The 27,866-nt window shown below is 39.5% G+C and overlaps 2 protein-coding genes and 1 long non-coding RNA gene across 3 annotated transcripts in view; 2 read left to right on the top strand and 1 right to left on the bottom strand.

The window, feature by feature from the left end:
- The first annotated feature begins 377 nt into the window (after nucleotides 1-377).
- arpc5b (actin related protein 2/3 complex, subunit 5B) lies at nucleotides 378-5,122 on the top strand. Its single transcript, XM_077607819.1, has 4 exons — nucleotides 378-650; nucleotides 1,275-1,346; nucleotides 1,428-1,604; nucleotides 3,944-5,122. The coding sequence occupies exons 1-4, from the start codon at nucleotides 510-512 to the stop codon at nucleotides 4,004-4,006; spliced, it is 453 nt and encodes a 150-aa protein (XP_077463945.1). The 5' UTR covers nucleotides 378-509; the 3' UTR covers nucleotides 4,007-5,122.
- Nucleotides 5,123-5,473: 351 nt separating this feature from the next.
- On the top strand, nucleotides 5,474-18,091 carry LOC144079224 (uncharacterized). The gene is made up of 4 exons (XR_013301457.1): nucleotides 5,474-6,684; nucleotides 7,092-7,179; nucleotides 13,386-13,517; nucleotides 17,808-18,091. It is a non-coding gene; the product is annotated as an uncharacterized LOC144079224 (long non-coding RNA).
- hmcn1 (hemicentin 1) overlaps nucleotides 7,298-27,866 on the bottom strand; it is an 82,953-nt gene continuing 62,384 nt past the window's right edge. The window contains exons 85-107 of the mRNA XM_077607864.1: nucleotides 27,667-27,857; nucleotides 27,494-27,575; nucleotides 27,139-27,408; nucleotides 26,888-27,058; nucleotides 26,642-26,812; nucleotides 25,980-26,150; nucleotides 25,078-25,248; nucleotides 24,814-24,984; nucleotides 23,831-24,001; nucleotides 23,607-23,753; nucleotides 23,385-23,522; nucleotides 22,334-22,455; nucleotides 21,448-21,685; nucleotides 21,211-21,273; nucleotides 19,537-19,656; nucleotides 19,308-19,442; nucleotides 19,109-19,222; nucleotides 17,936-18,061; nucleotides 17,728-17,856; nucleotides 14,497-14,853; nucleotides 13,622-13,741; nucleotides 13,376-13,502; nucleotides 7,298-8,466 (exon numbers count right to left, since the gene is read on the bottom strand). Of these exons, the coding sequence (XP_077463990.1) occupies nucleotides 8,100-8,466; nucleotides 13,376-13,502; nucleotides 13,622-13,741; nucleotides 14,497-14,853; nucleotides 17,728-17,856; nucleotides 17,936-18,061; nucleotides 19,109-19,222; nucleotides 19,308-19,442; nucleotides 19,537-19,656; nucleotides 21,211-21,273; nucleotides 21,448-21,685; nucleotides 22,334-22,455; nucleotides 23,385-23,522; nucleotides 23,607-23,753; nucleotides 23,831-24,001; nucleotides 24,814-24,984; nucleotides 25,078-25,248; nucleotides 25,980-26,150; nucleotides 26,642-26,812; nucleotides 26,888-27,058; nucleotides 27,139-27,408; nucleotides 27,494-27,575; nucleotides 27,667-27,857 (3,872 nt within the window). The 3' untranslated portion in view covers nucleotides 7,298-8,099. The remainder of the gene's footprint in view (nucleotides 8,467-13,375; nucleotides 13,503-13,621; nucleotides 13,742-14,496; nucleotides 14,854-17,727; nucleotides 17,857-17,935; nucleotides 18,062-19,108; nucleotides 19,223-19,307; nucleotides 19,443-19,536; nucleotides 19,657-21,210; nucleotides 21,274-21,447; nucleotides 21,686-22,333; nucleotides 22,456-23,384; nucleotides 23,523-23,606; nucleotides 23,754-23,830; nucleotides 24,002-24,813; nucleotides 24,985-25,077; nucleotides 25,249-25,979; nucleotides 26,151-26,641; nucleotides 26,813-26,887; nucleotides 27,059-27,138; nucleotides 27,409-27,493; nucleotides 27,576-27,666; nucleotides 27,858-27,866) is intronic.

Genomic DNA, 27,866 nt, shown 5'->3' with positions numbered 1-27,866 from the left:
TGTGTTAATCTGTCGTTGAAATTGATTTCTTACTCTTTAAAATATATATTAATATTTGTAGTGAGATGCTGAACAACGCAATATATATATTGCTTTATAGCCAATAATTTTAAAATCACAATGATGCTGGCAACCTCTTCAAGGTCTCCCCCAATGATGACGATTTCTACAACATGCTGTTGGATCCGTCCTTATTTCTACGATTGTCTTTTGAATCTATATTTTGAACTTATATCTGCCTAATTATAAAGGTAAAGGTTGATTATTTTTATGACACATCTGCAAGGTGTGAGCGCTCTCGTGCGGTCACTGTGAGGACTGCTTGCAGTTCGAGACATTGGCCACAAGGGGCAACTGTGTACAATGCGGAACCAAAAGCCACACAAAGAAGGAGAGTTTGTCAGGAGGCTTCCTGCTTGACAGTTGATTGCGAAAAGGCCGGAAATTAAGCTTCCACATTAGCGCTCTTTGATAATCCAGAAAATCGCCCCTTCACTTCCATTAGCGAAATGTCGAAGAACGTTATGTCTGCCCGCTTTAGGCGAGTGGACGTGGATGAATACGACGAGAACAAATTTGTAGATGAAGAGGACGGAGCGGAGAACCAGCTGGGTCCCGACGAGGCGGAGGTGGACTCCCTCGTCAGACAATATCCTTTTCTTGTATTATCCCGCTTTTTTTTAACATGTAAAGCAGAATGTCGAAATACTTTGCTTCTATTTCACTGTAAAATATATTCGAAATTCGCTTTGGTCGCGTTAAGGGAGCTGGTTCCGTTTCTTCCGGTTTGGGCGTCTACGAATGAGGCCATTCACTGCCCAGACTTGCCTGATAGTCACATTCCAGGGATTTCTGACCCAGCTGAAGCCAGTTTCCTCCCCATTGCCTTTAAACCATTCATTCTCAAAAAGCGAGTGACTACTATTTAAAAAAAAGACTGTTTTGTGCGTAAATAATAACGCTGGTGCTTTTCTACGCGGTCCAAATTGTTGCTACATTGCAAAGCGTCAGCTAATGTTTGGATGAAAGACCATATAAGGTATTGAAAGTGCGGCACTTCCTTATTGTAAAAGGGCTAAGCCCCACCCACCACACATTTCCGCCTATCAGAGGAAAGATTCGTTGCTTTTATTTAGATGTTTGGCCTTTTTACTTCCAATCTAATAGAAACTAGTATAACGATTTAATTTACAACAACAACAAAAAAACATCTATCATGCGTTGCAGGCTCATTTGGCTTGTAAGTATGTCATCCTTAATTTAGACCCTGCACAGGTGACAACATGGCAGCTCTCCAAGCTGTTCTGAAGAACCCACCAATCAACACCAAGAATCAGAACGTCAAGGTGGGTTTTGGTTCTCCTCTTCATTTTGGCATCCAGGCTTAGTGTTTGCATTTGTCCCACTTGTGCCCTATTTGTCATTAGGACCGCGCGGAGAATTTAGTGCTGAAAGTGCTCAGCGCGTTCAAGAGCAGCGACATCGAGAAAGCAGTTCAGTCACTGGACAAAAACGGCGTTGACCTGCTGATGAAATACATTTACAAAGGCTTTGAGAGACCATCGGAAAACAGCAGCGCTGTCCTCCTACAGTGGCATGAAAAGGTACATTTCCACTCAAAAAAATTAGAACATTTTTAGATGGAGTATGATTGCCCGGCTCACTAAAAGTATTATACATCCAATTTCTACAACTTTTGAATTCATATAAATCAAATTACCGTATTTTCTGCACTATAAGACGCACCTTCAATGAATGATATATTTTAAAATTTGTTCTTCACATAAGACACCCCCATTTTAAGGCACTGCATTATAAGGCGCACCAATAGCTGCGGTTACGTTATGCATCCACCAGATGGTGCTGCGCTAAAGGGAATGTCAACAAAACAGTCAGATAGGATAGTAAAACTTTATTAACAGAACACAAAACAGCTTTCTGATAACTCCATTCACTCTCAAAATTAGTCAATAATGTTTTATTATTTTCTCCGAAGTAAAGTACTAGTGTTTATCTTTTAACAGCAGCAAGGTATAACAGGTATAATTAGTGCAACATTTATATCACAGTGGAGGGGAACTTCTCCATTCAATAAACACGTAAAAACATTCTGATGCTTCTACGGTACATTAAATGTTAGTGCAATCACAACATCGTAACACTTGTAATAGTGCAAAGCAATAGCAATAACATTAATAACTCAAATAAGAACTCAGTGTTGTTCATGCGGGTGACCCAGGCACATAACATTCAACTATAGACATCCATATTCACAATATGACCAACCTTGTTCAACTGTAAACACACAAAAGAAATACTTAAAGCTCACTTTATCAGTTCATTCCTCATCTTTTGAATCCCTCAAATTCTTGGTCTTCAGTGTCCGAATTGAACAGCTGGGCGAATGCGGCATCCAAAACGCCAGGCTCCGTCCCATCAAAGTTGTCATTAATCGAGTCCGAATCGCTTTGGTTGTCTGGCAGCTGAGTGACAATTCCTGCCTTTCCGAAAGCTCGAACCACTGTTGAAACTGATATATCAGCCCAGGCATTCACGATCCACTGGCAGATAGTGGCGTATGTCGCCCAGCGCTGTCTCTTGGTCTTGGTGAACGTATGCTCGCCTTCAGTCATCCACTGCTCCCACGCATTCGCAGTCTAGCTTCGAAAGCTCTGTTGATGCCAACATCTAGCGGCAGGAGTTCTTTTGTAAATCCAATTCGTAAATGACGGCCGCCATATTCGGTAGAACTACGTATCCTGTTGCGGCTCAATATTGATCCATATATTATATATATATATATATATATATATAAATTTATAGTTCGCAGTCTATCTTTATGCTCCTTTGGCGTTAACATGTAGCGGCAGTGTTCTTTTGTAAATCCACCGTAGTAAATAACGGCCGCCGTATTCGGTTGAGAAAAGAACTGAAAATCCCAGCATTCACTGCGAACCGGAAATAGAGTCGGGGCTTCTTACTGTAGTTGCGAGACTGTTGCGGGTCAATCTTAATCCATATATAAAGTGCACCGGATTATAAAGGGCACGGTCGGGTTTCGAAAAAAATTAAGGTGCGCCTTATAGTGCGGAAAATACGGTACGTTCATCTGTAACTATTATCTGTATGACAGGCTGTGGAAACAGAGATACAGTAATCCCTCGAATATCGCGGTTAATGTGGACCAGACATGGCCGCGATAATCGAAAAATTGCGACGTAGGGTCACCCCTATTATAACTTTTTCTTCACTGCTGAGTCCTAGTAGCAAGTTTGGCTTTCGCTTACGAGTTTCAGCGTTGATTTTCACATTTTTATGAACTTAAAAAAAATAAATAAATGTATACATATTTTTTAAAGTAATTAATAGCGGGGAAAAATCGAGAAGTAGTGACTTCACGAGAAGTGAAGACGCGATAATCGAGGGATTACTGTACTAAATGGAAACTTGAGTATTACCACCTGAACACTTGTGTTGTTAGCAGTTTTGAGGGAATGTAATACGCGTAGGATACTAATAATTTTCCCTTTACTCTTCCACCAAGCACATGCCGTCTACTGGCCAACTGCTACCATACAGGCAACAATAAGTCTGCAATTCATTTTTATTTAGGCCTGATACAAACCAATAATCGAAGTGTATACACGCCTAGAAAATAGCTATACTCAATTGCATTTAGATCCATCCACAAATAATAGAGAAATTGCCAATTAAAGAGGGCTATTTCTTAATCTAATTAATTATACCTGAGGGAAAAAATGATCTATGTACATATAGTATTAAATCTACAACTAATGGATTTAGTATTTTGATAGTGGATTAAAGTTATTGTTCAAATCCCCTTTTTTTCTGGAGCAGTTTATAATCTGAAAATTACGGTAATTCAATCCAAGATGTCTGTTGACTCTTGTTAAGTGAAGAATCGTTTTGTGTATATTTTCAGGCGCTGGCCGCCGGTGGAGTGGGCAGCATCGTGCGAGTGCTGACGGCCAGAAAGACAGTCTAAATGCGGAGCACATGTTTAAAAAAAAAAAACAATACAAAATGGACTACATGGAAAACCAGATGAGTGAAACGGATAGGATTGTGTCGGATCAAATCGGTCGACTAAATCTTATCTGCGTCACATTAGGTTCTATCAGAAATTGGAACATTTATCCACGTGCTCAAAATCATCATTGTCACAAAGTGCACACGTATTCCCCCCTTCACCCCATTTGTGTTTTGGGAGTTCTTTAACTGGGAGTAACGACCCTCAATAGTTCTTTTACATCTTTCAACAAAAATATGTTCTTTATTTTTCATGTTATAGCCACCTCATGACCAAATTTCAACTTCATTGAAATGTTTGAAAGCATTTTGAACAAAATCAGCATTCGTGCTGTTTGAGAGAGAGAAAGAGACCAATAGGTGATTAATATTTTGACCTGCGTGTGTAAGCACTTAGGCAAATTGTCAATTTAAGGAAAAAAATAATAATAATAGGGGCTTTGTCCTATTGATGTTCTTGTATATTTTGTGTTCTTTAAATTCAAATACAATGCACATCAATTTGTCATTTATTTACATTATTATCCCCAGCATTTTGTGTTGTCTGCCTTATGAGGCAGAGTTGCCAAACGAAGCAATTATATAACCTGTCTTTTCACAAGAATGACTTAGAAGCATTTGTGTAGGAGACGGCAAGGTACCATGGACAGAAAATACAACGATTGAAGTGAAGCAACCCTTTTTTGAGGCAGCATTGCATTCCCTCTACAGTTTTGCATTACTCTGCATATTTCCAATCACTGATGCTTAAAGCTTCCTCATTGTTCCACCAAAGCGTCGCTACACTTGACTTTATTTTCATTCTTACAAATGGAGTCATAATAGGTTAGTCATGTCATCAAAGTGGTTATGCATCTCAACATGCTAGATGCAATTTCTAATGCAGTATAAGGCTGTTTTGACATGAGCAGAACGACACAGCTTCTGCTTCATGTATTTCTAGTTGCTGGGTGAGGAGTTAAGGAAACATACCAAACTGATGTAAAAACAAAAAAAATGCCTTATAAAATATTCCTTTTTTATGTTTGTGCTTTTTGACAAAAAAAATAAATGGTATGAATGCTGGATGAAACCTTTTTCATTGACTGTTTTTGGCCCACTCATCCATCTTCTATGATGTTGGGCATTTTGACCCATTTTATATATTTATCTAAAATGTATGTATATATATATATATATATGTATAAATATATATATATATATATATATATATATATATATATATATATATATATATGTATATGTGTATATATATATATATATATATATATATATATATATATATATATATATATATATATATATATATATATATATATATATATATACATACATTTTAGACATAAATAAATAATTTCCTATGTCTGTGTCCTCATTCTCTTGCTAGTGCGACAGTGAATTTCCCGAATACGGGATGAATACAGTTATCTAATCTAACATACTGTTTTATAGCATCAACACCACAAAAATCACGACTATTCTATGTCATCTTCAAAGCATGGACATTGAGTTGAGAGGACAAGCCATCTCATGGAGCGCGGTAAGCAAGCCATCTCATGGACCGCGGTAAGCAAGCCATCTCATGGAGCGCGGTAAGCAAGCCACCATCGTTTCCACGTTCAATATGGGCGTGGCTACGCCTATTGTCGACGCAGCTGTGTAAATTAAGCACATGCGCAGTATCTCCTCTTGAACAGCCATTTCTATGCTGCCGGACGACTAGCATGCCAACGAGGTAAGGCGTTGAGCAATTTACTGGCCAAGTGCATTTTTATCATGCTACCGGGAGATTTTTTTAGGAATCAATTGAGCCAAAAAAACGCCAACAAATCTGTTAGTTTAATGCCAGGTTGAACACACCGTCAACATTTTAAGTTTGGGCTCCTTCCCCCCCCCCCCGTCTGTGTGCCGTATGTGACTAGCTATCTTAGCATTAGCGTAACTTACGGCGACCGTTTTAGAAAGACGTTTAATTTAATCAAACAAAGCCGAGACATCGATGGACAGTTTGTTGGGTAAAGACTCACTCAAAAATGACATCCAGAGGCACGACTTAGTTCCTGGTGTGTTCTATGTGATGATAGTTTTCACTGCGAGTGCTAAACACCCGTTTCCAGTTTGCGCTTGTACTGTTTTCACAAAAAACAGTTGTACAAAAATTGTTAAGACACCTTTCTCCTAGTTGTTAACGTAAGGTCTGTATATTTAAACACCTTGTCTGCAAAAGCGAAAATAGCTCGGAGCACTCATCAACTTATTTTCATTCATTCTTTATCTTGATGGTTTATTAAATTTCTTGTAAGATTTCTCTTTAATAATTGTTTGGCAACTCCCAAATCGCTTGGTTAAATCAAGTTTTCCCTGTTTAGCATCAACATGCAGCTCTTCATGCCTGCCCAGAACACTGAGGTTACAGGAGAGCAGACTGGGCCAGATCAAGGTAAAACTCTAGTCTCTATATATGCTAACTTTTGCTTTTTTTTGCACGGATCAGGCCCAAGTCCAGACTCTGGAGGACCAGGTGATATTCCCAGGTTGCCCACTTGAAGATTATCTCACTTGAAGAAGCCTCTCTTGCATCATGTGGCGTCTCTGAACTCTGCACTTCGGCGAATGCTGGCAGTCTGCTGAGAGGTTAATTTGTTTATTGTAGAATATCCAAGTATTCATCCAAATTAAAACATTATCTTATATAACAAGATGTGAAATCTGATCTATTTTATGAATTATATTTCCATGGTGACGTTTCACTGAAGATAAGTTGCAATTAATTTTCCCCCTCTTATATAGAGAAAGTCCAGAGTTCTCTGGCTAATGCTGGCAAAGTGAGAGGCCAGACCCTTAAGGAAAGAAGGATCTTATCCTTAAAGATTAGAAACTTCATTTACTGTTGGAAAAGTAGATTTGAGCAGCAATTATTTTTTAAACACTTGATGGGAAAAAAGACTAAGACTCATTATGGTCTTTTTTTTCTTTTAATTTTGTGTGTTTAAGTCTTTCTTTGATAAGTGTTAGTAAATTTATAACTTTTGTGTCTGCAGGTGGAGAAAAGACTGGAAACACAAATCAACACTTTAATAATGTGATGCCAACTCCTCAGTGTGCAACAGTTAAAATAAAGGCCTCCAGGTAGATTTCTGACTCTGACAACAAATAATGGCTGCAATTTGATGAGTTTAATGCTTAAATATGAAAACACATCTGGAAGCAGCGCAACAAGGGGAAAAGCAATGAAAGGAAGCTGACAGACAATTAGAATTAGAATTATTTAATCAGTATCATGGACAAAATATAATTAACATCAGTCTCTAACTCAGATATTTTTTAGGCCACTGACGGTCCACCACTGTACTTTTTCAGCAATTCCGGTTGTAACATCACAATGATAATTATGATCATTTCTAGTTTTCAAGAGCGACCATAAGTAGTACAAGTTAACAGAATGACAGAACAGTCAAACTGTAACAAGAGAATAAAAAGCATATGCATGGCATGCTAGCAGCATTCTGGGTGTGACATCATCATCTTATTTTATGGGTTGGGCCAAACCTGCTCAAGCCTTTCATGTCAAATATTCTGATGGATTTGTCCAAGATATGGTCTGCTATCATTGCTGTAGTATTTCATGGCAACTTTAAGTTTAATTCTTCAGCTTTGCTAGACATTTTGGATCATTTTTGTTAAGGCTTTTTTAGCACACTGAACATATGTTCTTGGGATGAATTAGAGCAGAAGTAATTGGTGTGCACCCTTTTATTACTTCCATCATACCTCCAAATGCTTGCATTTTCAATTTCCGTCAGTGTAAAGTTCTGATACTTTTGACCAAGGATGCTTTATGTATCCGAGAGGAAACACTATAATGATCCCTTACAAATACAAGGGCAGGAATCCAAACAAATAAATAGCCAAGACTTGTTTTTTTTCTTTTAATTCCACTTCCCCAATAGTCCCACCCATTGTTCTTAGTTGATCCTCAATGTATCCCAGTGGTGTTGCAAAAGGAGTAAGTAACCAAACCTTTATTTTTTGCGTCGTTTAAAGTGCTCTCAGTAAGGGTAGGCCGAGACGGCCATGTAAACGATGAAGGTGGTCTGGTATTCGATGCCTCCGTCTTCGCTGTAAGAGAGGGCTCTCACCTTCATGCGGTACGTGTGAGGCTCTCGCAAAGCTCGAGTTGTAAACAGAACCCCTTTGAAGTTCTCATCTCGAATGGCGAAAGGTAACGTGACGTCCTCATCCACGACAAGGAAAGTGGTCCGAGGGTGCATCACTCCGTCTTGCGTGTACGCCACCAGTCTGATGAGGTCTTGGTTGGCCGCGATGCCGAAGGGAAGGGAGAGGAGCTTGTACTCGAGAGCGTAAGGGCTCAGAGCGCATTCAAGGTCGTTTAGTGGACAGTTCTTCAGGCAGAACCTGAAACATATTGAGGACTTTTTACAATTGTTTTTAGAGACGATAATGAATACAGTTTAGGATACATTTGTCGTTAAAAACGGTAAAAAGTACAAAAGATTTGAAAGAAAATCTTTTCGATTCTATTTTTCGATTCTAAGTCACACCTGAGTATAAGTCGCAATAGCCAAAAAATGCATATTGAAAGGGAAACAAATGTTTAAAAAAGTCCCACTGGAGTAGGTTATATTTTTAGAGTGGGACTAATTCTTAATGGATCAGAAACTAAGAACAAATTATATACTAAAGCAGTGGTGTGCCGTCAGGGCCTTTAAGGCCTTCTCTGCTGGCCTAAGAAATATCTGAATCATATACGTACTACTCCGAAAAAGGCGCGAAATACAAAATTGGACTTGCGAACATTTTTGGACTTAAACGCAATTTGCAGACATGTTCGTATGTACCGTTGTTCGTAAGTTGAATTTTCGTAAGTAGGGGAGCGTCTGTATATAGTAAGGCTTTTTTCTTTAAAAAATCGACATAGTATAGTAAGGCTAAGAAAGTCGGAGAATAAATCTGACTTCTGATTCTTCTCCTAGTTATTGCTGTGGTCCAGTGGCAAAAATATTGGTTCAGAACTTGAGGTGGGAATCAGCAGTGAGTTCAATTCCACTCTTTGCAATTCACAAATTGTTTATTGAGGTAATGAAAAGGATAAATATAACTTCCAATCACATCATTTCAGAAGTCACTGTGGTCCAGTCGCAAAGACAAACAGTCAGAACTTCTGGTGGACTCAAGTTCAAATGAGGAGTGAGTTCAATTCCACTCTTTGCAATTCTCAAATTGTTTATTGAGGTAATGAAAAGGATAGATATAACTTCCAATCACATCATTTCAGAAGTCACTGTGGTCCAGTGGCAAAGACAATGGGTCAGAACTTCAGGTGGACTCAAGTTCAAATCAGGAATGAGTTCAATTCCACTCTTTGCAATTCTCAAATTGTTTATTGAGGTAATGAAAAGGATAGATATAACTTCCAATCACATCATTTCAGAAGTCACTGTGGTCTAGTGGCAAAGACAATGGGTCAGAACTTCAGGTGGACTCAAGTTCAAATCAGGAATGAGTTCAATTCCACTCTTTGCAATTCTCAAATTGTTTATTGAGGTAATGAAAAGGATAGATATAACTTCCAATCACATCATTTCAGAAGTCACTGTGGTCCAGTGGCAAAGACAATGGGTCAGAACTTCAGGTGGGCTCAAGTTCAAATCAGGAATGAGTTCAATTCCACTCTTTGCAATTCTCAAATTGTTTATTTAGGTAATGAAAAGGATAGATATAACTTCCAATCACATCATTTCAGAAGTCACTGTGGTCCAGTGGCAAAGACAATGGGTCAGAACTTCAGGTGGACTCAAGTTCAAATCAGGAATGAGTTCAATTCCATTCTTTGCAATTCTCAAATTGTTTATTTAGGTAATGAAAAGGATAAATATAACTTCCAATCGTGTACAGGCGGGCCGCCTCGTGGTGTAGTGGGTCAGTCACCTGCCTGCGACATGGGTGTCGAGGGTTCACGTCCCGGTGTCGCCAGTCAACAACTGTATGGTGTCGGCAGTCAGCCGAAGGCTGACTGTCGAACACCACCAGGAACCCCCCCCCTCCCAACTGTCTTCCGGTCAGCCGAAGGCTGACCGGAAATATTGTTTTGCTGAAAAAAATGACTAAGTCTTTATTTGAATGAAAAAAGGATTACCCATTTACTGAACTACTAGTGTAGTGATTAGTCAAATGAGAGCGGGATTCGAACCCCATTTCCCACATGGCAGTCAAATCCACTAACTTGAGGTCTGTCTGACCCATTGTCTTTGCCACTGGACCACAGTGACTTCTGAAATGAAATGATTGGAAGTTATATTTATCATTTTCATCACCTCAATAAACAATTTGAGATTTGCAAAGAGTGGACTTGAACTCACTCCAGATTTGAACTTGTGTCCAACTTCAATTTCAACCCATTGTTCTTGCCACTGGACCACAGTGTCTTCTGATAAGATGTGATTGGAAGTTATATTTATCCTTTTCATTACCTCAATAAACAATTTGAGAATTGCAACGAGTGGAATCAAACTCACTTCTGATTTGAACTTGAGTCCACTTGAAGTTCTGAGCCATTGTCTTTGCCACTGCACCACTGTAAAGTTGGAAGTTTTATTTATCCTTTTCATTACCTCAATAAACAATTTGAGAATTGCAACGAGTGGAATTGAACTCACTCCTGATTCCCGCCTCATGTTCTGACCCAATGATTTTGCCAGTGGACCACAGCAACAACTAGAAGGTGAAGAATCAGAAGCCAGATTTATTCTCCGACTCTCTTAGCCTTACTTGCTATGTCATTTTTTAAAGAAAAAAAGCCTTACTATACTATGTCGTTTTTTAAGAAAAGAAGCCTTACTATACAATATCATTTTTTAAGAAAAAAAGGCTTCCTCTACTATGTCGTTTTTCAAGAAAAAAAGCCATGCTATACTATGTCGTTTTTTTTAGGGGAAAAAAGCCATACTATACTATGTCGTTTTTCAAGAAAAAAAGCCATGCTATACTATGTCGTTTTTTTAAAGAAAAAAAGCCTTACTATACATGGTCTTTTTTAAACAAAAAAGCCTTACTATACATGGTCATTTTTTAAGAAAAAAGCCTTACTATACATGGTCTTTTTTTGTAAATAAAAAGCCTTACTATACTATGTCGTTTTTAAAGACAAAAAAGCCTTACTATACTGTGTCGTTTTTAAAGAAAATTAGCCTTACTATACTATGTCGTCTTTAAAGAAAAAAGCCTATACTATGTTGTTTTTTAAGAAAAAAGCCTTACTATACTATGTCGTTATTTACGAAAAAAAGCCTTACAATACTATGTCGTTTTTTTTTAGAAAAAAGCCTTACAATACTATGTCATTTTTTAAGAAAAAAAGCCTTACTATACTATGTCGTCTTTTAAGAAAAACGCTTTACTGTACATGGTCGTTTTTTTTTTAAATAAAAAAGCCTTACTATACATGGTCATTTTTTAATAAAAACCCTTAATATACATGGTCATTTTAAAGAAAAAAGCCTGACTATATATACATAGTATTTATTTTTTAAACAAATAAAAGCTTTACTTTACATAGACCACTTTTTTTAAAAGAAAAAGCCTTACGATGTCCAGCCATTCAAGTCATTTTGCATGCCAGCTTTACGTTTGTACCAAATCTCGGGGTATTCTTTGCTCAGTTATGAAGCACGTCTAATAAGATGAATAAATATTTGACATTATCGTCTACAAGGAAAAAGAGTGTCGCCAAACTTTCGTCAAAACATATACAGACGCTCCCCTACTTACGAACGCAATTGGTTCCGAGCGATTGTTCATAAGTTGAATTTGTTTGTAAGTTGATTCAGTGCTATATTTTGTATTATAATTTATGTTTAAGGCCGATAGAAGTATACTGAAGGTTTATATAAGTGCATTTGTATGTTTAAGGCTTGTATAAGTAACACACATTGGTTTGCACTGAAAAAAAAACCATTTAATAAAATGGAGAGAATATGTACAGTACTGTAGAGAGAGAGAGAGAGAGATTTATGTATTAGAAACTGGCCAAAAGAAGCGACCTAATGACGATTGCACAGTTTTCTTCTTTTTTTCATCATAAATGATGCGGTAGCACTGTATGGCATCATTCAATTGATTTGCAAACTTTGTGCAACGTTCAATATTTGGGTCCTGCTGCTCGATCTTTCTGTTTTAAAATGGTACTGACGGTCGAATGATTCAATGCCCGTGAAACGCTCACCACTCTCACGCGCATCAAGCTTCGTTATTATTGCCACTCGTTTCAAATGAAATGGCTTGCCTCTTCTTTGCAACTCCCTCAATAGAAGCCTTTAGCTTTTTACCAACCATATTCAATATTGGATGCATGAGATATTTAATGATACAAATGAAAAAGGTTATTTGCACACTGGAGATACATTCACGCACTTCCGCATTGCAACGAAGAAGAAGGTAGATGCTGGGTGAGCTGAGCTCTCACAGCGCCAGGCGTCGGTATTAGCGGCGGAAAGAAGTACTACTCCGAAAAAGGCGCGAAATACAAAATTGGACTTGCGAACATTTTTGGACTTAAACGCAATTTGCAGACATGTTCGTATGTAGCGTTGTTCGTAAGTTGAATGTTCGTAAGTAGGGGAGCGTCTGTATAGAAATATTTAAGGGAGATTGTTTCCCAACTGGGATCCGAACCACACCTGCCCACATGGCAGGCAGGTGAACAAACCTCTACACCATGAAGTGGCCACACCTTATCTTGTCATTTTTGGAAACCCTTGAGTACACCCGATTGCTTCTATTTAAGGGAAAATGACACATGAAAAGGAGGATGGATTTTGGTGAGTAAAATATGCCTATATTCCTAAATAATATTTCAATTGTATGAGGTTATTATTAAATGATTTTTATGTGTCGCAGCTGTAGCTACAGTAGAGGTTTTATAGCCATAAAATAGTTTTTGAGGGTTGGATTGATTCCGACAGCTGAAAGCGTCGCTAGGAAATTCACGGACCGCCACTGTACTAAAGTAAGGAACAAGAGACCAAATAGGCACCTTTTAATGTTTTAATGTTGTTTTTGGATAGCTAGCCTAAAACACAACATAAGCTGTTGGTGGTCTAACTAAAAAAATAAATAAATAAAAGCCACACATAAGTCACACGTGATAAGTCAACCTATGGTCCGGAAAATACACCCCCAAACAAATCAGGGGAGCTTTGCTTCGCAAACTATGCCCACAATAATCAATTCTCATCCAATACTGATTATCCCTGATAACTTCAAGCAAAAGGCATAATATAAAACTTTGTATTAAATGTGTATTTACCCTGAATTAGGTTCTCTCTGGTAGTCTGGTGGACAAGGTGTGTCAATGCATTGGTAACCTCCTCTCATGTTGAAACACATGCGGTTGGCTCCACATTGGATGTTCTGCTCAAGACACTCGTCAATGTCTGGAAACACGACAGGTAACTTATGTCAAAGTGTCTTTTTTAAAATGCAGTGGGCTGCTTCTAAATCCTAAAAAAAATGTCATTCAAACCCATCAATGATGCAGAATTGAGGTCCTCACCTTGGCATGTCTTGCCATTGGTCATGAGGTGGTAACCAGCTGGGCATAGACACCTGTGGCTCCCAGGTGTGTTCATACACTCATGCTGGCAGAAATCGTGCACCTCACACTCATTAATATCTGAACACAAGAAGCGCATCATCAAGATGGGGAGTGGAACACAATATTGCCCTATGTACACATGTTTACATTTTGTAACCAAAATACATCATTTTGTGCAGCCCGAGAAAGTAAATCATGAGTGCCAACTTTATCTTTTAGGATCAAATTCAAATGAAGATAACAGATGTATATTATATTTCCTGATTTCCCTCTTTTATAAAATGAAGAATTGCAATTTTTTAATCCATTTTTTTTCTTTTTGTGTTTTTAGTTCAAAAAGCATTTTGTAAAATCTAAAAATAAATATATAACAATATTTTCAGTTTTCCACTATTATTGCACAAAATTAAAAAAAAGTTTCCTTTTGAAATAAAAACAAATGATTAAAAAAAGGTTTTCCATGACTAAGAAAAAAAGCTTGTTTTAGGCCTATAAAAGATAAATATTTAGGGCTTATGATCCATTTCTTTTAATCAGATTTAAAAATGGTCCGGCCCACATGAAATCGAGTTGACGTTAATGCGGCCCACGAACCAACCAGAGTTTGAGTTAGATTGTTCAACCAGCCAACCCTGCATGTTTTTGGAGTACCCAGAGAAAACCCACACAAGCCGGGGAGGACATACAAACTCCACACAGTGAGGACTCACCTGGAATCGAACCCTGGACCCCAGACAGGCTAACCACAGTCCACCGTGGCACCCAGTGTAAAACAATAATTTCCAAACGGAAGCAGATACTCCGTATTTCTCCTGCCTAAACTCCATAATTACCTAAGCAATGATCATCTTTGGACACAAACCCATCCTGACAGACTTGGTTCGAGTTGATGGGGACTCCTCTTCGGCTACGGCCCCTGTCGAGGCCGCGAGAGTCTGCGTTGTAGGAATGATAGCTGTGGGAAGCCACGTTGTGGTAGAGGCGCCGGAAGGGACGGCGCTCGGGACGGGACTGCGATGTTCGGAAGCCGTATGAGTAACTCTCGAAAGTGGGCAGGCGCTCAAGCCCGGCACAAGACTTGCCGTCCCCCAGCAGGTAGCTCCCCGGTGGGCAGGTGCACCTAAAGCTGCCTTGAGTGTTGACGCACCGATGGGCACATGGCAGCGGAATCCGCTCACATTCATTCATATCTGGCCGCAGCACAAAGAAAGACCAGCACCAGAGGAATAGGAAAAGTAATAAAAGTAGTAATTGGAAATAAGTCAGGTGAAGACATGAAAGGAGAAAAGACAAAGGGGACAAAAAGAAAAATAAGGAGATGTGAGGATGGAGGGATATATCAGTTACCTCACTATAAGCCAATACATTCTGTGGCCACATGAAATGTATGGAGCTTCAATACAGAAAAGAGTAAGATTGCTGCTTTTAATCTCAAATTATTATTTACAATTGAAGACAAATGAGCCATCCAAAGTATCAATTACATTTGGCAAAATATGAGTAAAAGGGCGGAATTGGACAGGAGAGAGAGACAGAATACAATGAAAAAGATGTTAAAGATGTCACGTGGCTGTGCGCTGTTAACGAAGAAGCAGAGTCAAACTAGGATTTGAGCAAATAAGGGAAAAATAGGGAAAAAGGGCAAAGTGTGGCAGCCATGAAAAGAAAAGGTGCTGGTATTTGTATGCTTTAAGTCCCAATTCTAACCACTGAGGGCAGATGCCATTGACTCTTTTAAAAAAAAAATCTTTTCGTATCCATTCTCTTGGTTATAAAAAACAAATATACAGTGTTTATATATTTATTATTTATAAGGGATGCACTGAAATGAAAATTCCATGTTAAAGCCAACAAACAAAAGATTTAACACTAATGCTTCCCTTGACTAAAAAGCAAGTTCAAATTGCTGAGAAGAATTTGGTGAGGCTCGTGGTTAACCCATCGGTCTCACAGTTCTGGGGTCGAGGGTTTGAAACCCAGGTGGTTCCTCACTGTGTGGAGTTTGCATGTTTTCGCCATGCTTTTGTGAGTTTTCTCCAGGCACTCTGGTTTCTTCCCACATTCCAAAAACATGTAGGGTAGGCTGGTTGAACACTCTATTGTGCCCCTTGGTATGAGTGTGAGCATGAATTGAGTTGTTCGTCTCCTTGTGCCTTGCGATTGGCTGGCCACTTATTCAGGGTGTCCCCTGCCTGATGCGCATAGTTGTCTGGGATAGGCTCCAGCACCCCCATGAACCTTGTGAGGATAAGCGGTTCGGAAAATGACCCCGAAAAAATGGTTCACAGACACTCCTTTTATAGTTTGTGTTTGCCATTTGGATTATATTTTTGTGTTGTGTCGCTTTCATTTGTGTTCATGTATAGTAATTGAGGGGATCATTTTAAATGTATTTTCTCGGAATGGCTAAAGAATCAAAGCACCTTGTGCCGCCGAGTCAGAGAGCTAGCCTCACGTTGTACCCCCATTTATAGCTGTTGAAATGATGCAAGAATAGAGAAGATCCAAAAGATGGAAAGTATATGATGCAGGTGCTCTTACACCCCTCAGTACGAATGGCTACATCGGGCCAATCATGCTCTATGCTTGCAGCAAACTTCCTGTTTCAATACAAATATCTCATTGAAAGATTCAATAGTAAAATCATTTCCAGTCACATCAACTGAAAATTTTCAGCAACCAAGCTCTCGGTGCATCTCAAATATTAGGTGTACATATTTTAAAGGCACGGACAGTATCATGCATTTAAACTTTTATGTTTTTGAATACATTAGGAAATAAAGGCCTTCAAGTAGGTGTGGAAAAGTGACTCAGGTATCCAAATTTTCTCTCGCGATCAGACCAAAATGAATATTCCTGCTTCTCTGAACGAACTAGGGAAGGAGATTGTGGCCCCGTAGTAAAGGTGTTGTACATGTGATGTACAGACGTACAAACAATCCTCTAACTGTCTGCGTTTTTGTGGAAGTACATAGTCAGTTAATGAGCAGTAAACAGGCTTAAAAAGGCAAGCCCACCATTGATCAAGCATAACACCAACATCAACTGAGTGCAAGGCTTTGGTTGCAGGAACATAATGCTAAAGATCAGTCGTTATGGAATATTTTAGAGCAAGTACCACCTCAAAGGACACGGGCATTTGCGAGTACCACCAACATTAAAATACAGTATTTGACCATTAAAACTTTATCAAATACAAAGCTTGAAGATTTTTCATCTTCTTTTGGTACTTGCACTACACTTTGAGAACCTGTAACATAGACAAAGCACTATAGAATGGCACTCTAGACCAGGGATAGGGAACCTATGGCTCGGGAGCCATATGTGGCTCTTTTGATGGGTGTATATGGCTCTCCGCTAACCTGTGCGGTAAAATATGGGAACCGCTGGTGAGAGACCCAAGTCCTGAACGCACCAATGGGAACGTCACGCCGGAACTGTGGCGCCTTTTTAATCATAATTTTTCTTCATTAGACTCTTCTGCGTGCATACTCTCATTAATACTCATTGATTAGTAACAGTGAAAAAATGTTCTCAAAAGAATTCAGAGCCTTTTTTTTACTTTCAAAGTGGTGAAATTATTAATAAATGCACACGCTTTCATGTATTTTTACTTCTAAATTCTGAGTATGGCTCTCAAGGAATAATGTTAGAAAATATGAATTGTTTATGGCTCTCTTCGTCAAAAATGTTCCCGACCCCTGCTCTAGAGTCTAGACTCTAGAGTAGACTCTAGAGTCTAGACTCTAGAGTCTAGACTCTAGAGTAGACTCTAGAGTCTTGAAGCAAGCAGTGAGACAACATGGTTACTTATGAAAGTAACCATAACTTCTTTGAACAAGATGGCAGAAAAAAGCACAATTATTCTATGCGTGTGTTTAAGAGACTTTGCTGGCAGACGTACAAAAGCTTAAGAGAAGCACGAGCAGCAAGCATAATTGTATTTTTTTTACATCTTTGCACATAAGCAATTACAAGATAGCTCCCCAGTCTTTGTAAATGAAGACTTTTAAAGCGACTCAAGTTTAATAAGTGTAAATAAGAGCCAAAGAAGAAGCACGTACCAACACAGGGCCTGCCCACTCCCTGCGATCGGTAGCCGCGGGGACACATGCAGTGGTAACTCCCTCTTGAATTTTCACAGATCTGGTTGTATCTGCACTGGTGGGTTCCGTCTCTGCACTCGTCAATATCTATGACAGAGTGTGGCAAAAAAAATCAAAACGGCACCCAGGATGTTGGACACGTGCAACGGGAAGACCTGATACTGACCCACACATGTCCCATTGGGACCCTTGGTCATACCGTTGGGGCACAGGTCAATGCAGTTGTAACCACCACGGGTATTTTTACAATGCTGGTCTGATCGACAAACTCTCTGTCTGCATTCATTTATATCTGAGGTGACATTTGCAAGAAAGGACATCAGTATGGAATAAACACAACTGTTATAATTAAAGGAGCATTATGTAGGATTTGGACTTCAATGATCTATGCATATTTATATATATATATATATGTATATATATGTATATATATGTGTGTGTGTATATATATATATATATGTATATATATATGTGTGTGTGTATATATATATATGTATATATATATATATATATGTTTATTTATTTATTTATTTGTTTATTAACTTATTTATTACCTATCTATTTATGTCTAAAATGTCTTTTCCTGTATCTGCATTCTCACCCTCTTTCTACTGTGACAATGAAATTTCCCGAACACGGGATGAATAAAGTTATCCAATCCGATCGTATTTTTCGGACTATAATTCGCACATGAGTAAAAGCCGAACCATCCAAAAAGCACACAATGAAAAGGAAAAAATATATATAAAAGTCACACTGGAGTGGAAGTCACTTTTTCAGGAGGGCAGTTCTTTGTTAATGCTATTCTTGCATTATGTGCTAGGTTGTTGAGAAATCACTGTAGTAGTCCTCCCATCGTGGCGAAAGAAACAAGTTACGTGTAGCTCGTAAACGGCCTCGTTTTTTGGGGGGGAACTTCCCTTTTGCTAACTTGCTTAAAATTATTTCTTATTTGTGCACCCATTTAACTCCGGTGCAATTTGAAAATCTTATGTTCGTAGACGGTAGCATCACGTATGCTAACGTTAATACGCAGTTCGTTAGACTCTGTCTTTTCTGATTATAATGCAACATTGGTATGATAATGCAGAATAACTCTCCATTGTCAAGTGCTTATCTGGCAACTCAAAGCGGAAGGGATGCTACGCGCTTCCATAGTTTAATCCTGGTTGCAGTACCATTTTAGGTCACCAGTCTTACATTATACTCCGTCAACAAAATACCAGTTACTGAATGCTGGATGGAGAAAGAAACCAGCACCACTTATTCACGGTAACCTATAAAATATTGTTTAGTGGATCTTGCGTATAGCCCAAAAATATTTTAAAAGAACACTTACCAACACAGCGTCGGTTCCTGAGTTGAAATCCAGGTTCACATGTGCAGCGATAGCTACCGATGGTGTTGATACAGTATTGATTGCAAGAATTGGATTCTTGACACTCATTTATATCTGAGAAACAAAGATGAAGGATTTCAAAATCTCTCAGTGAAGAAGAAAAGGCATAATTCTTCTTTTGTTGTTGTAGTTGTTGTACCTGTGCAACTGTGGCCATCTGCCGTTCTCCTGAAGCCACGTCCACAGCGCATAACGCATCGGTAAGAGCCAATAGTGTTATCGCAGTCCTGTCCACCATGACACATGTTTGCACCCAACAGACACTCGTCAATATCTGATGGGGTGAGTATTTGAGTTAAAATACACTTTGAGATAACCAAAAAAAAAGGACGTTCACTGTGTTATATGTGGGTAAGAGTGCTGCTTACCTTGACAAGTCCTGCCGTCGGCTGAGATAGTGAGGCCAAGGGGACAAGAGCAGTAGAACGTGCCCATAGCATTGTGACATGCATGAGAACAGGGGTTTCCCACTTCACACTCATTTTCATCTGTAACACATAGACACTAGTTATACAGTCTTATTATGTAAGGATGCACAAACACTTTGATATGGTACTGATCCCTCAATAGGACACTCATTTAAGGCTTTCGTGGTCACTGACAGCGCGAGACAGCGTGGGAAGGTTGGGAGCGATCATTTGCTGCCAGCCTCTCCAAGTCTAAATGTATGGGACTGAAAGAGGAGTTAAATACTAGAAGATTTAAAATAATAAATGAATGGGTGCTATTAGAAGGCCAAAAATAGGGGCTTTTTCTTTTTTATATAATTTGTTTTTACTGACATTTTAGTAAATTATGTTTAACAACAATGTATATAGTGGAATATGGAATGTATTTCTCTTGTATTCTTAGCATTAGCATCTAGAATAGAATCTTAGTGACACCTACTGGTCAATGCCTGTCATCACTTTGTATATAGCGCCTCCCCTTGTTGTTCCCGCCTAAAGTTTGTCTCCGCCTACCTTGAATAAAAAGTGCTCGCGGCCCGCTTTCGGGTGTGTATTTGGCAAAGCAGAGCTACCAGATCGACGTGGGCTCTGTCCGCTCGCCCCCTCCCCCTTCGAAGGAGCAGGAGGCGAACAAGAGACAAAGAAGCGAGCGAGCCGCGTCCATCTCGGAAAGCGGCCTGCCATTCACCACTTTGAGAAGGCCGACGGAGTCTAAAACTATTCCGTGCTTGATGTCTCCTCTGCTTGAAGATTATTTTGATGTTGGGGATTCAGCCCTCACATATATTATTATAATTTAAATCTCCGATCCATATATGTGGACGCTGCATACTTCAGTACATTCATTGTTATTCATACCTAAAATCGGTTCTTTTACTGTAGCATATTTCTTCAAACCACCAGTGTTAATTAATAAAATACAAATGAATCAACAGAAATTCTTAATTAAACTACAGTATGTCTAGACCAGCGGCATCAAACACATCTTTGTCAAAGGCCTCATTGTAATATTAGTATGTACCTAATTTGGAAGGCCAATATGCTAGGCAGTCCGGTGACGAGTGGTTATAGCGGTGGCCTCACAGTTCTGAGATCGAGGGTTCAATCCCAAGATTCCTGTGTGGAGTTTGCATGTTCTCCACGGGCATGCGTGGGTTTGTCCGGGTAATTCGGTTTCCTCCCACATCCCAAAAACATGCAGGGTTGTCTGATTGAACACTCTAAATTGCCCCTAGCTATGAGTGAACGGTTGTCCATCACCCTGTGCCCTGTGATTGGCTGGCCACCGATTCAAGGTGGCCGAATTTTTCTGGGATAGGCCCTATAACCGTAATTTATATTTGGGTAATGATTTTACTGCTAATACTTGGGTACAATTGAAATAAAAAAACTAGTACTTGTGATACTTAAGTATGGCAAGTGATATAGATAGATACCCTACAACCTAATTTTACGTTGCAGCAAAGATGAATGCATTTGGCGTTGAACTACAAGATCTGCATAGTACTCTAATTCTTAGAAAATTACTTTTTTATGCTAAATGCAAATGAACAAAGAGTTAGAGTGGCAACAACAAAGTTTGCCAAGACTCACCTTCACAGTATGGCCCAGCCGAAACCAAATTAAACCCATGAGGACACTGGTTGCTTCGATCACCTAAAATGATAAACGTGGGAATTTATGTGTTAAGGATTTGAAAACCATATCTAAATGTAAAAAAAGCTGAATAATTTTATTACATATTCACATATATGTTCATTAACATGAATATGAATATGTTGATTAACATCTGCTGTCCCCTATGAAATAAATCAAAGTAATCTCTCATACCCTTGCTGATCCGAGCTTGGATGCTGTACTCCAGCACCTCTTCCATAGCGTGGTACTGAGCACTGATCGCTGTGGCGTGAAGCGTTTCCACTAAGTAGGGCATCTTGCCCCTGGATACGTTATAGGAAATGGTGTGGTTCCAGGAATAGGGCACGTTCTCCCTGTCAAAGCTGAACATCCGTGTGGACAGAGCATAAAGCTGGCCTGGCCCTGTCTGAATGTAGTCCTCTGTGTAGTCCTAATATGAACATGGCACACATGGATGATAACGCATTGTTATACAGTCATACCTCGACATATGAGTGACCCGACATATGAGCAATTTGAGATGAGAGTAACATTTTGGACAAATATTTACCTTGAGATACAAGACACATTTTGATATATGAGCATACAGCGGACGCGAGAGGCTGCTCATAAGAACATCATGGACACTGTATATCTGGTCGCAACTCCCTCTTTGTAATGTCTCTACGAGCACTGAGCGGAGTGTTGCATTTTTTTCAGTGTTTTTTCCCCTTTAGTCAGTGCAAATGGCGTATATACTACTTCTCGTTGGCAAGTAGTCGTGCGTTATCCTATTGTGAGGACATTTGTGTGCATCATTTTGGGAATATTTTGAAGGGAAGAGAAAAGCAAACAACCCTCGATAGGTTGCATCTGAAAGTCAGGGTGGAGGCGGGGCAAATAGAGTCAACAGAAAGGTATCAAAATTGCAAACAAAATTAGAATTAAGTTTAGTGTAAGGTTAGATTAAACTTATTTTTGAGTGTGTCTGCATCGTAATCCAAGTTCATTCATTATGTTACGTTATTTGTCTCGTTGGAAAGGCTCACAAATTATTGTTAAAAATGATAATGTGTCTTATACATATTCATCGGTATACCTTGATGCTGATGTCGAGATGTGAGGGCAGCTGGAGAATTTGTCCGTTTATTATTATGTCCAGTAGCAAGGCTCCATCTGAGTCTAAGCCCCGAGCAATGTGAGTCATTCTCAGAATCTCACCTAGGTTAAAAAAAAAAAGAAGCACATCATTTCACATTTCGACTTTCACTGAGAGCGAATTTAACGCACACAATGTTTCCAGATTGGGGATTCTAACCAAATCGTGTTCTTTTCAAAGAATGGTGGTGCGACAGAATGGGTTTGGCCGGGTTGATAAAATATGGCGTACTGTTGGCCATTTTGATTAGTTTTAACAGTTAAACTTGTATGTTTACAGGCCATGATTCTTTTTTGCAGAAGCATCCTTCAATTAATTCTAAATTATTGAGACTATTGAACTGGCTTTTAACGCCTTATAATTTGAAATGTATGTAATTTCTGATATGTTGCTACAAGGTCAAATTTAAAATACTAAGACTGCAAATTATATGATACAAAAATATGTTAAATGCACTGTCGTTTTTTTGGTTTTGTTACCTTTTTAATTATTTCTTGGAGAGGGGTTGATTTGATTCTTCTTTTCGATAGAAATACTTCGGCCAGAATGCATTTTGGAATAAACTCTAGAATATATTTTCAAAGTTGTAATTTGACAGTTGTTTCTATTGATAACAATGTGTTTTTGATGTTTGATAATGAATAAATATAAATTCTACTCTAAAATTAATTTAATTCTTAATGATATTGTTAATTGATATAAAAATAATAAAATAGTTTTAACCTTTTATAAGAAGAAGTACATCTCCCATGATGCTTAAGGGCAGAACAGCTACGATTCCACCACACAATATGCATAGTGGTATATATAATAGAAACATCTGATCTTGATTAGAAGCTTGGAATTTAGGCTGATTTTATTGAACTAGACAGATTTTAGTGTGATTGGGCTGGAGACTGTCTTTATTGATCTGGCAACCCTAAACCAATCCTGCCAGCCCAGCTGGCAGGCACATAAACCATGGTGAAGATTATGCAAAATATTTATCTACCTGTAGCAAATTCCACCTGTGTTTCCCGCTTGAAGATTGCCCCAGTTAATGTGTATCCATTTGCAGCCTCTCCTACTTCGTGCGCCGTGGTCCAGTAGATGGGATTCAAGATGGAGATCAGCTTCCTCATTGCAGGCCCTACAAGAAAATTTAGAAGTAATAACCATTTGATTTAGAGAACTGCAAACCATGGCAGTTGGGAAAATTGCTTATGTAACGAACCTACTGATCTTGGTATATTTGAAATAGATGCTTTGATGAGCTTGTTACCCGACATCGTGTCTACGATGGTGGCATTTAGTATGGCGATGCCAAACTCGTTATTATTGATATTGCCTATAATGGTTCCTCGTGCCATTTGGGGTCCACCTAACAAGGATACAAGATATTCAAAATGACGTTTTGGCTCGACAAACCAACAAGACAGATATAGTAACACGCTTTACCTGGACAGGCTTCAACGTTACACCTTGATAGCTGGGAGGAGTCTCCTGGGCACAAGCGGCCGCCATTGCTCGGCGTTGGGTGATTACAGAGACGCAAACGTGACCTTTCTCCACCTCCACAGGAAGTTGAACATTCTCCCCAAGACTGCCATGTTGCCCAATTTCCATCAACTGCAATAAGACAAAACAAATTTACCTGATTATTACAGACAAACAGATCAATTGTCCAAAAAGTTGAGATTTTTAAGGGTGGGAGCCTCGGGGGTCCATAATACGTTGATTGCCAAGGTACTATAGGTATATTACAGAAAGATTTGATCCAGTCGGTTGGTTTCCTTTAGGCCTGAAAGAGGCATAGTTTGTACCACAACGTCGCGATGTGCGCATGCGGAATACTCACATTGCAGGATGTGCGACATTTTTATTTTGTTTATTTACATGTTTTTTGGGAAAGCGCATATGCGGCTCATTTAATGAGCGCATCAGGCTTTCTTTTGTGGTGAGCTGACAGTCTCGCCTAACATAAACGAGCTGAGACAGTTGCTCGTTAAGTGATACGTTGATCTTGAACACTTCAAACGTGTGCCACAGTTTTGGTGGTGATGTGACGGGAGTTGTCTCAGCTTCGTACACTCCCAACTCGGTGCCGGGCAAATTTGAGTATTTTAATGGCAGCAGCCAACTGTCGGTTTATGAACACCCTCACACAGACATCTGTGCTTAAGCAACATACATCAACATAAGTCGTAAGAATAAATACGTATATGGGTAGATCTTTTTGACTTCATAATTTCTTCGATAGCTCGTGTGCTGAAAAAAAATGTGGGCACCCCTATGAACATAAACAACTGCTGAGCTTTGTCGGTGGCCGGGAAAAAAACGGTAGAAGGCGGGAGTTGGCTCCTAGACAAGTAGATCTTGAGCAAAGAAAGTTTGAACAAACTTGGCCTTGACCATATTCGACTTAAGAGACAAACACACACCAGGACACGTGGCTGTGTTGCATCTCTGAATTTGTGTGTCGGTGCCTGCACATGCTCTGCCACCATTTGCCGGACTGGGGTTGTCACATGTCCTATAGCGCCTCATCTGTCCCCCATTGCACATCTTGCTGCAAGTTCCCCAGCTGCTCCATGGACCCCAGTTCCCACTGACTGAGGAACAGAAGGTCACACAAATGAAAAGACAGGACTTGAACCACAAGAATGAAGTCACACATTTATACATAACTTAATTGGATAACTCACTTGGGCAGGGGTCGCTATTACAAAAGTCAATGTGTACGTCATTGCCTTGACACGTCCTGCCACCATATTGCGGGGAGGGGCTGGCACAGAGGCGTGCTCTTTGTCTGGTACCACCCCCACAGGAAACGCTGCAGGCTCCCCAGCTCACCCATGATGACCACTTCCCATCCACTAGTCAATATATTCATTAGATAAGTTAAATACCATTCTGAACAGCAATTTCACTATGACATATTACCAATCAATCAAAGTGTCTAATGAGTCAATCTAGTATTGGGGGACATTTTGGCTTAAAATCATTGCAAGGTAACCCTTCACATTTCAGATTTTCTGCTACATATTCATTAATAATAAGTAACAAACTATAAAAAGCTTGATTATTTCCTCTTACAAATGAATGGAAAAATATTTATTACATAATTTTTTTGGTATCTACAATATTTGGCATAATCAAAGTAATAACAGGATTGCTAACAGGATGTACTGTATTGAAAAGGCTGGTTGAACACTGTAAATTGCCCCTAGGTATGAGTGTGAGCGTGAATGGTTGTCTGTCTCCTTGTGCCCTGCGATTGGCAGGACACTGTTATGGCGTGCCCCCGCCTGGTGTCTGTAGTTAGCTGGAGTAGGCTTCAGCACCCCCTGCAACCCTTGTGCGGATAAGTGGTTCAAATAATGAATGAATAAATGATTTGAGATTGGTGGTGTGACAAGGGAAATGAAAATTTTAGGTCATACTAGTTTTCTGAACAATTAAATTTATTCTGAAACATCATGTTTTAGTATTTTGAAATTTATTTTATTTTTTTAATTTGAAGGTTGAGACGTAAAATGTCCTCTAATTCTGGAACGACCCTACTGGTGTATAGTTGTATACAATAAAAAAAAAACAGAGTGCTTACAAGGACATGGTCTCTCCTTGCACACTTGTGTTTGTGTGTCTGTGCCTTCACACTGTGACCCATCAAATGCTGGAGGGGGGTTGTTGCACAGACGGATTCTTGACTGCATCCCCTTCCCACAGGTCTCACTGCATGGGCTCCAAGGTAGCCAAGGCCCCCAGCCACCAGCAACTGAATCAGTGCAAATAGAGTAAGCAATTCACTATAGGCCTAGAGTATTGTTAGAGTAACTCTTCATTTTACACATCAAAACTCATATCAAACCAAAATGTAAAATTGGCTTATCATTAACTTTGCAAAAGTGACTATATGACCTTATGTGACAACCCAAAAAGGCAATTTTAGAGAAATTGCACAGGAATCCTTTGAATGCTGAGCGATAAACTCACCTTTCTGTTCCAAAAATAGTCACTTTTGATCAAAAGTGTGTAGATGCGAAAAAGTTCCAATTTTATAGTAATGTATTGAAAGGAAATAAATGTACAATTGGAAGTGAATGAGGAAGAAAATTTTTGGCGGAATTATACATTTGGTAAAAACTTTTTACAAGCTTCGTGCACCTTGATGTCTTCTTTTATTATGTGGATGATAAATCATTAGGTTGTACTAAGTATTATGGCCAGTAAGCATTATGTTACCATCAGCAAAAGGTCTTTTTTTACCTGGACAAGGTCGAACACTGCACATGATGACATCCAGCGACCTTCCTTCACATGGCCTCCCACCAAATTGAGGTGGGGGGTTAGAGCAGGTCCGCACCCTTGTTCTGTTACCATGACCACATGTGCGAGAGCACTCCTCCCACAAAGACCACTCTGACCACCTCCCATCAACTAAAGTATGAAATACACAAATCAAGCCACGCACATATTGTTACATTCATAACATCAACAGCTGTAAATCCGCACCCGGACAAGGCTTCCCGTGACAATTGCGTATCTCCGTGTCTAATCCGGTACAGTGGCGTCCTCCGTTGGCGGGAACGGGGTTGCTACATTGTCTCTGTCTCTTCTGAGAACCAATCCCACATGTTAAACTACAGGGACCCCACGCGGCCCATTCAGAGTAGCCTCCATGAACTAGAAAATAAATAAAAAAGTCATAATTGTCAACTTTTTGGGATTATGTATGAGGAGGATGATTACAAGCAGAGACTTACCTTGAACAGTCAGCCCAACTCGAACCAGTACTGATCCTAGTGGGTTTCTTGCCACACATTCATATTCAGCTGTGTCCTCTTTTTGGGCACTTTTTACCCTGAGAGATCCATTGGATAGAGTGGAGAAGTGGTCGCTGTCCAAAAGAGGACGGCCTTGGCGGGACCATTCTATTACAGGGATAGGCTCGCCGTGCGCCTGGCAGTTGAGGACGGTTGTAGAGCCAGCATCCACCACTGTTGTTACAGGCTCCACTGTAAAGGTGGGTGCATCTGGGAAATCAAAAATATGCAAGTGGTCTTCAAGACACATGATTCTTTGGGAAAATCCTGCAAATTACTTTCACGAGGTGCTTACTCTGCAAAGTCAGCGTGACACTTCTTTCCACAACACCGGCATCATTTGTTGCCACACAAACGTAGTTGCCTGCATCTTCAGTCTGCAATTTTCAATTAAAAGCCATCTAGTGTTATGTGAAAAACTTTGCAGATATCTAACATCTGCTACAATGATCCAAAGTGCTTTCCTACCACAGTGCCGTAGATGGCCAAAGAACCATTGTCCAATTGGCGGATGCGGTTGTTGATGTGCAGGTTGACGCCATTTTTGCTCCACTGGATGGTGGGAAGTGGATCTCCCCGAACGTCACAGTTCAGGATAGCATTGCCTCCCAGAGGTTCGATTCGATTGGAGTGAAGGTCCCCATCAATGATTGGCGGCTCTGAATGTG

This window comes from Stigmatopora argus, chromosome 8 (genome assembly GCF_051989625.1).
Source record: "Stigmatopora argus isolate UIUO_Sarg chromosome 8, RoL_Sarg_1.0, whole genome shotgun sequence".
NCBI lineage: Eukaryota > Metazoa > Chordata > Actinopteri > Syngnathiformes > Syngnathidae > Stigmatopora > Stigmatopora argus.
The sequence above is the reverse complement of the archived record's forward strand: the minus strand, read 5'-3'. Positions and strand labels throughout refer to the sequence as shown.

What these genes read in the sequence shown, in the direction of transcription:
- arpc5b (XM_077607819.1), top strand. Translation starts at nt 510, where the DNA reads ATGTCGAAGAACGTTATGTCTGCCCGCTTTAGGCGAGTGGACGTGGAT. An exon ending in TGGACTCCCTCGTCAGACAA is followed by an intron (nt 651 to 1,274) that starts TATCCTTTTCTT and finishes AGACCCTGCACA; the next exon opens with GGTGACAACATGGCAGCTCT. An exon ending in CCAAGAATCAGAACGTCAAG is followed by an intron (nt 1,347 to 1,427) that starts GTGGGTTTTGGT and finishes ATTTGTCATTAG; the next exon opens with GACCGCGCGGAGAATTTAGT.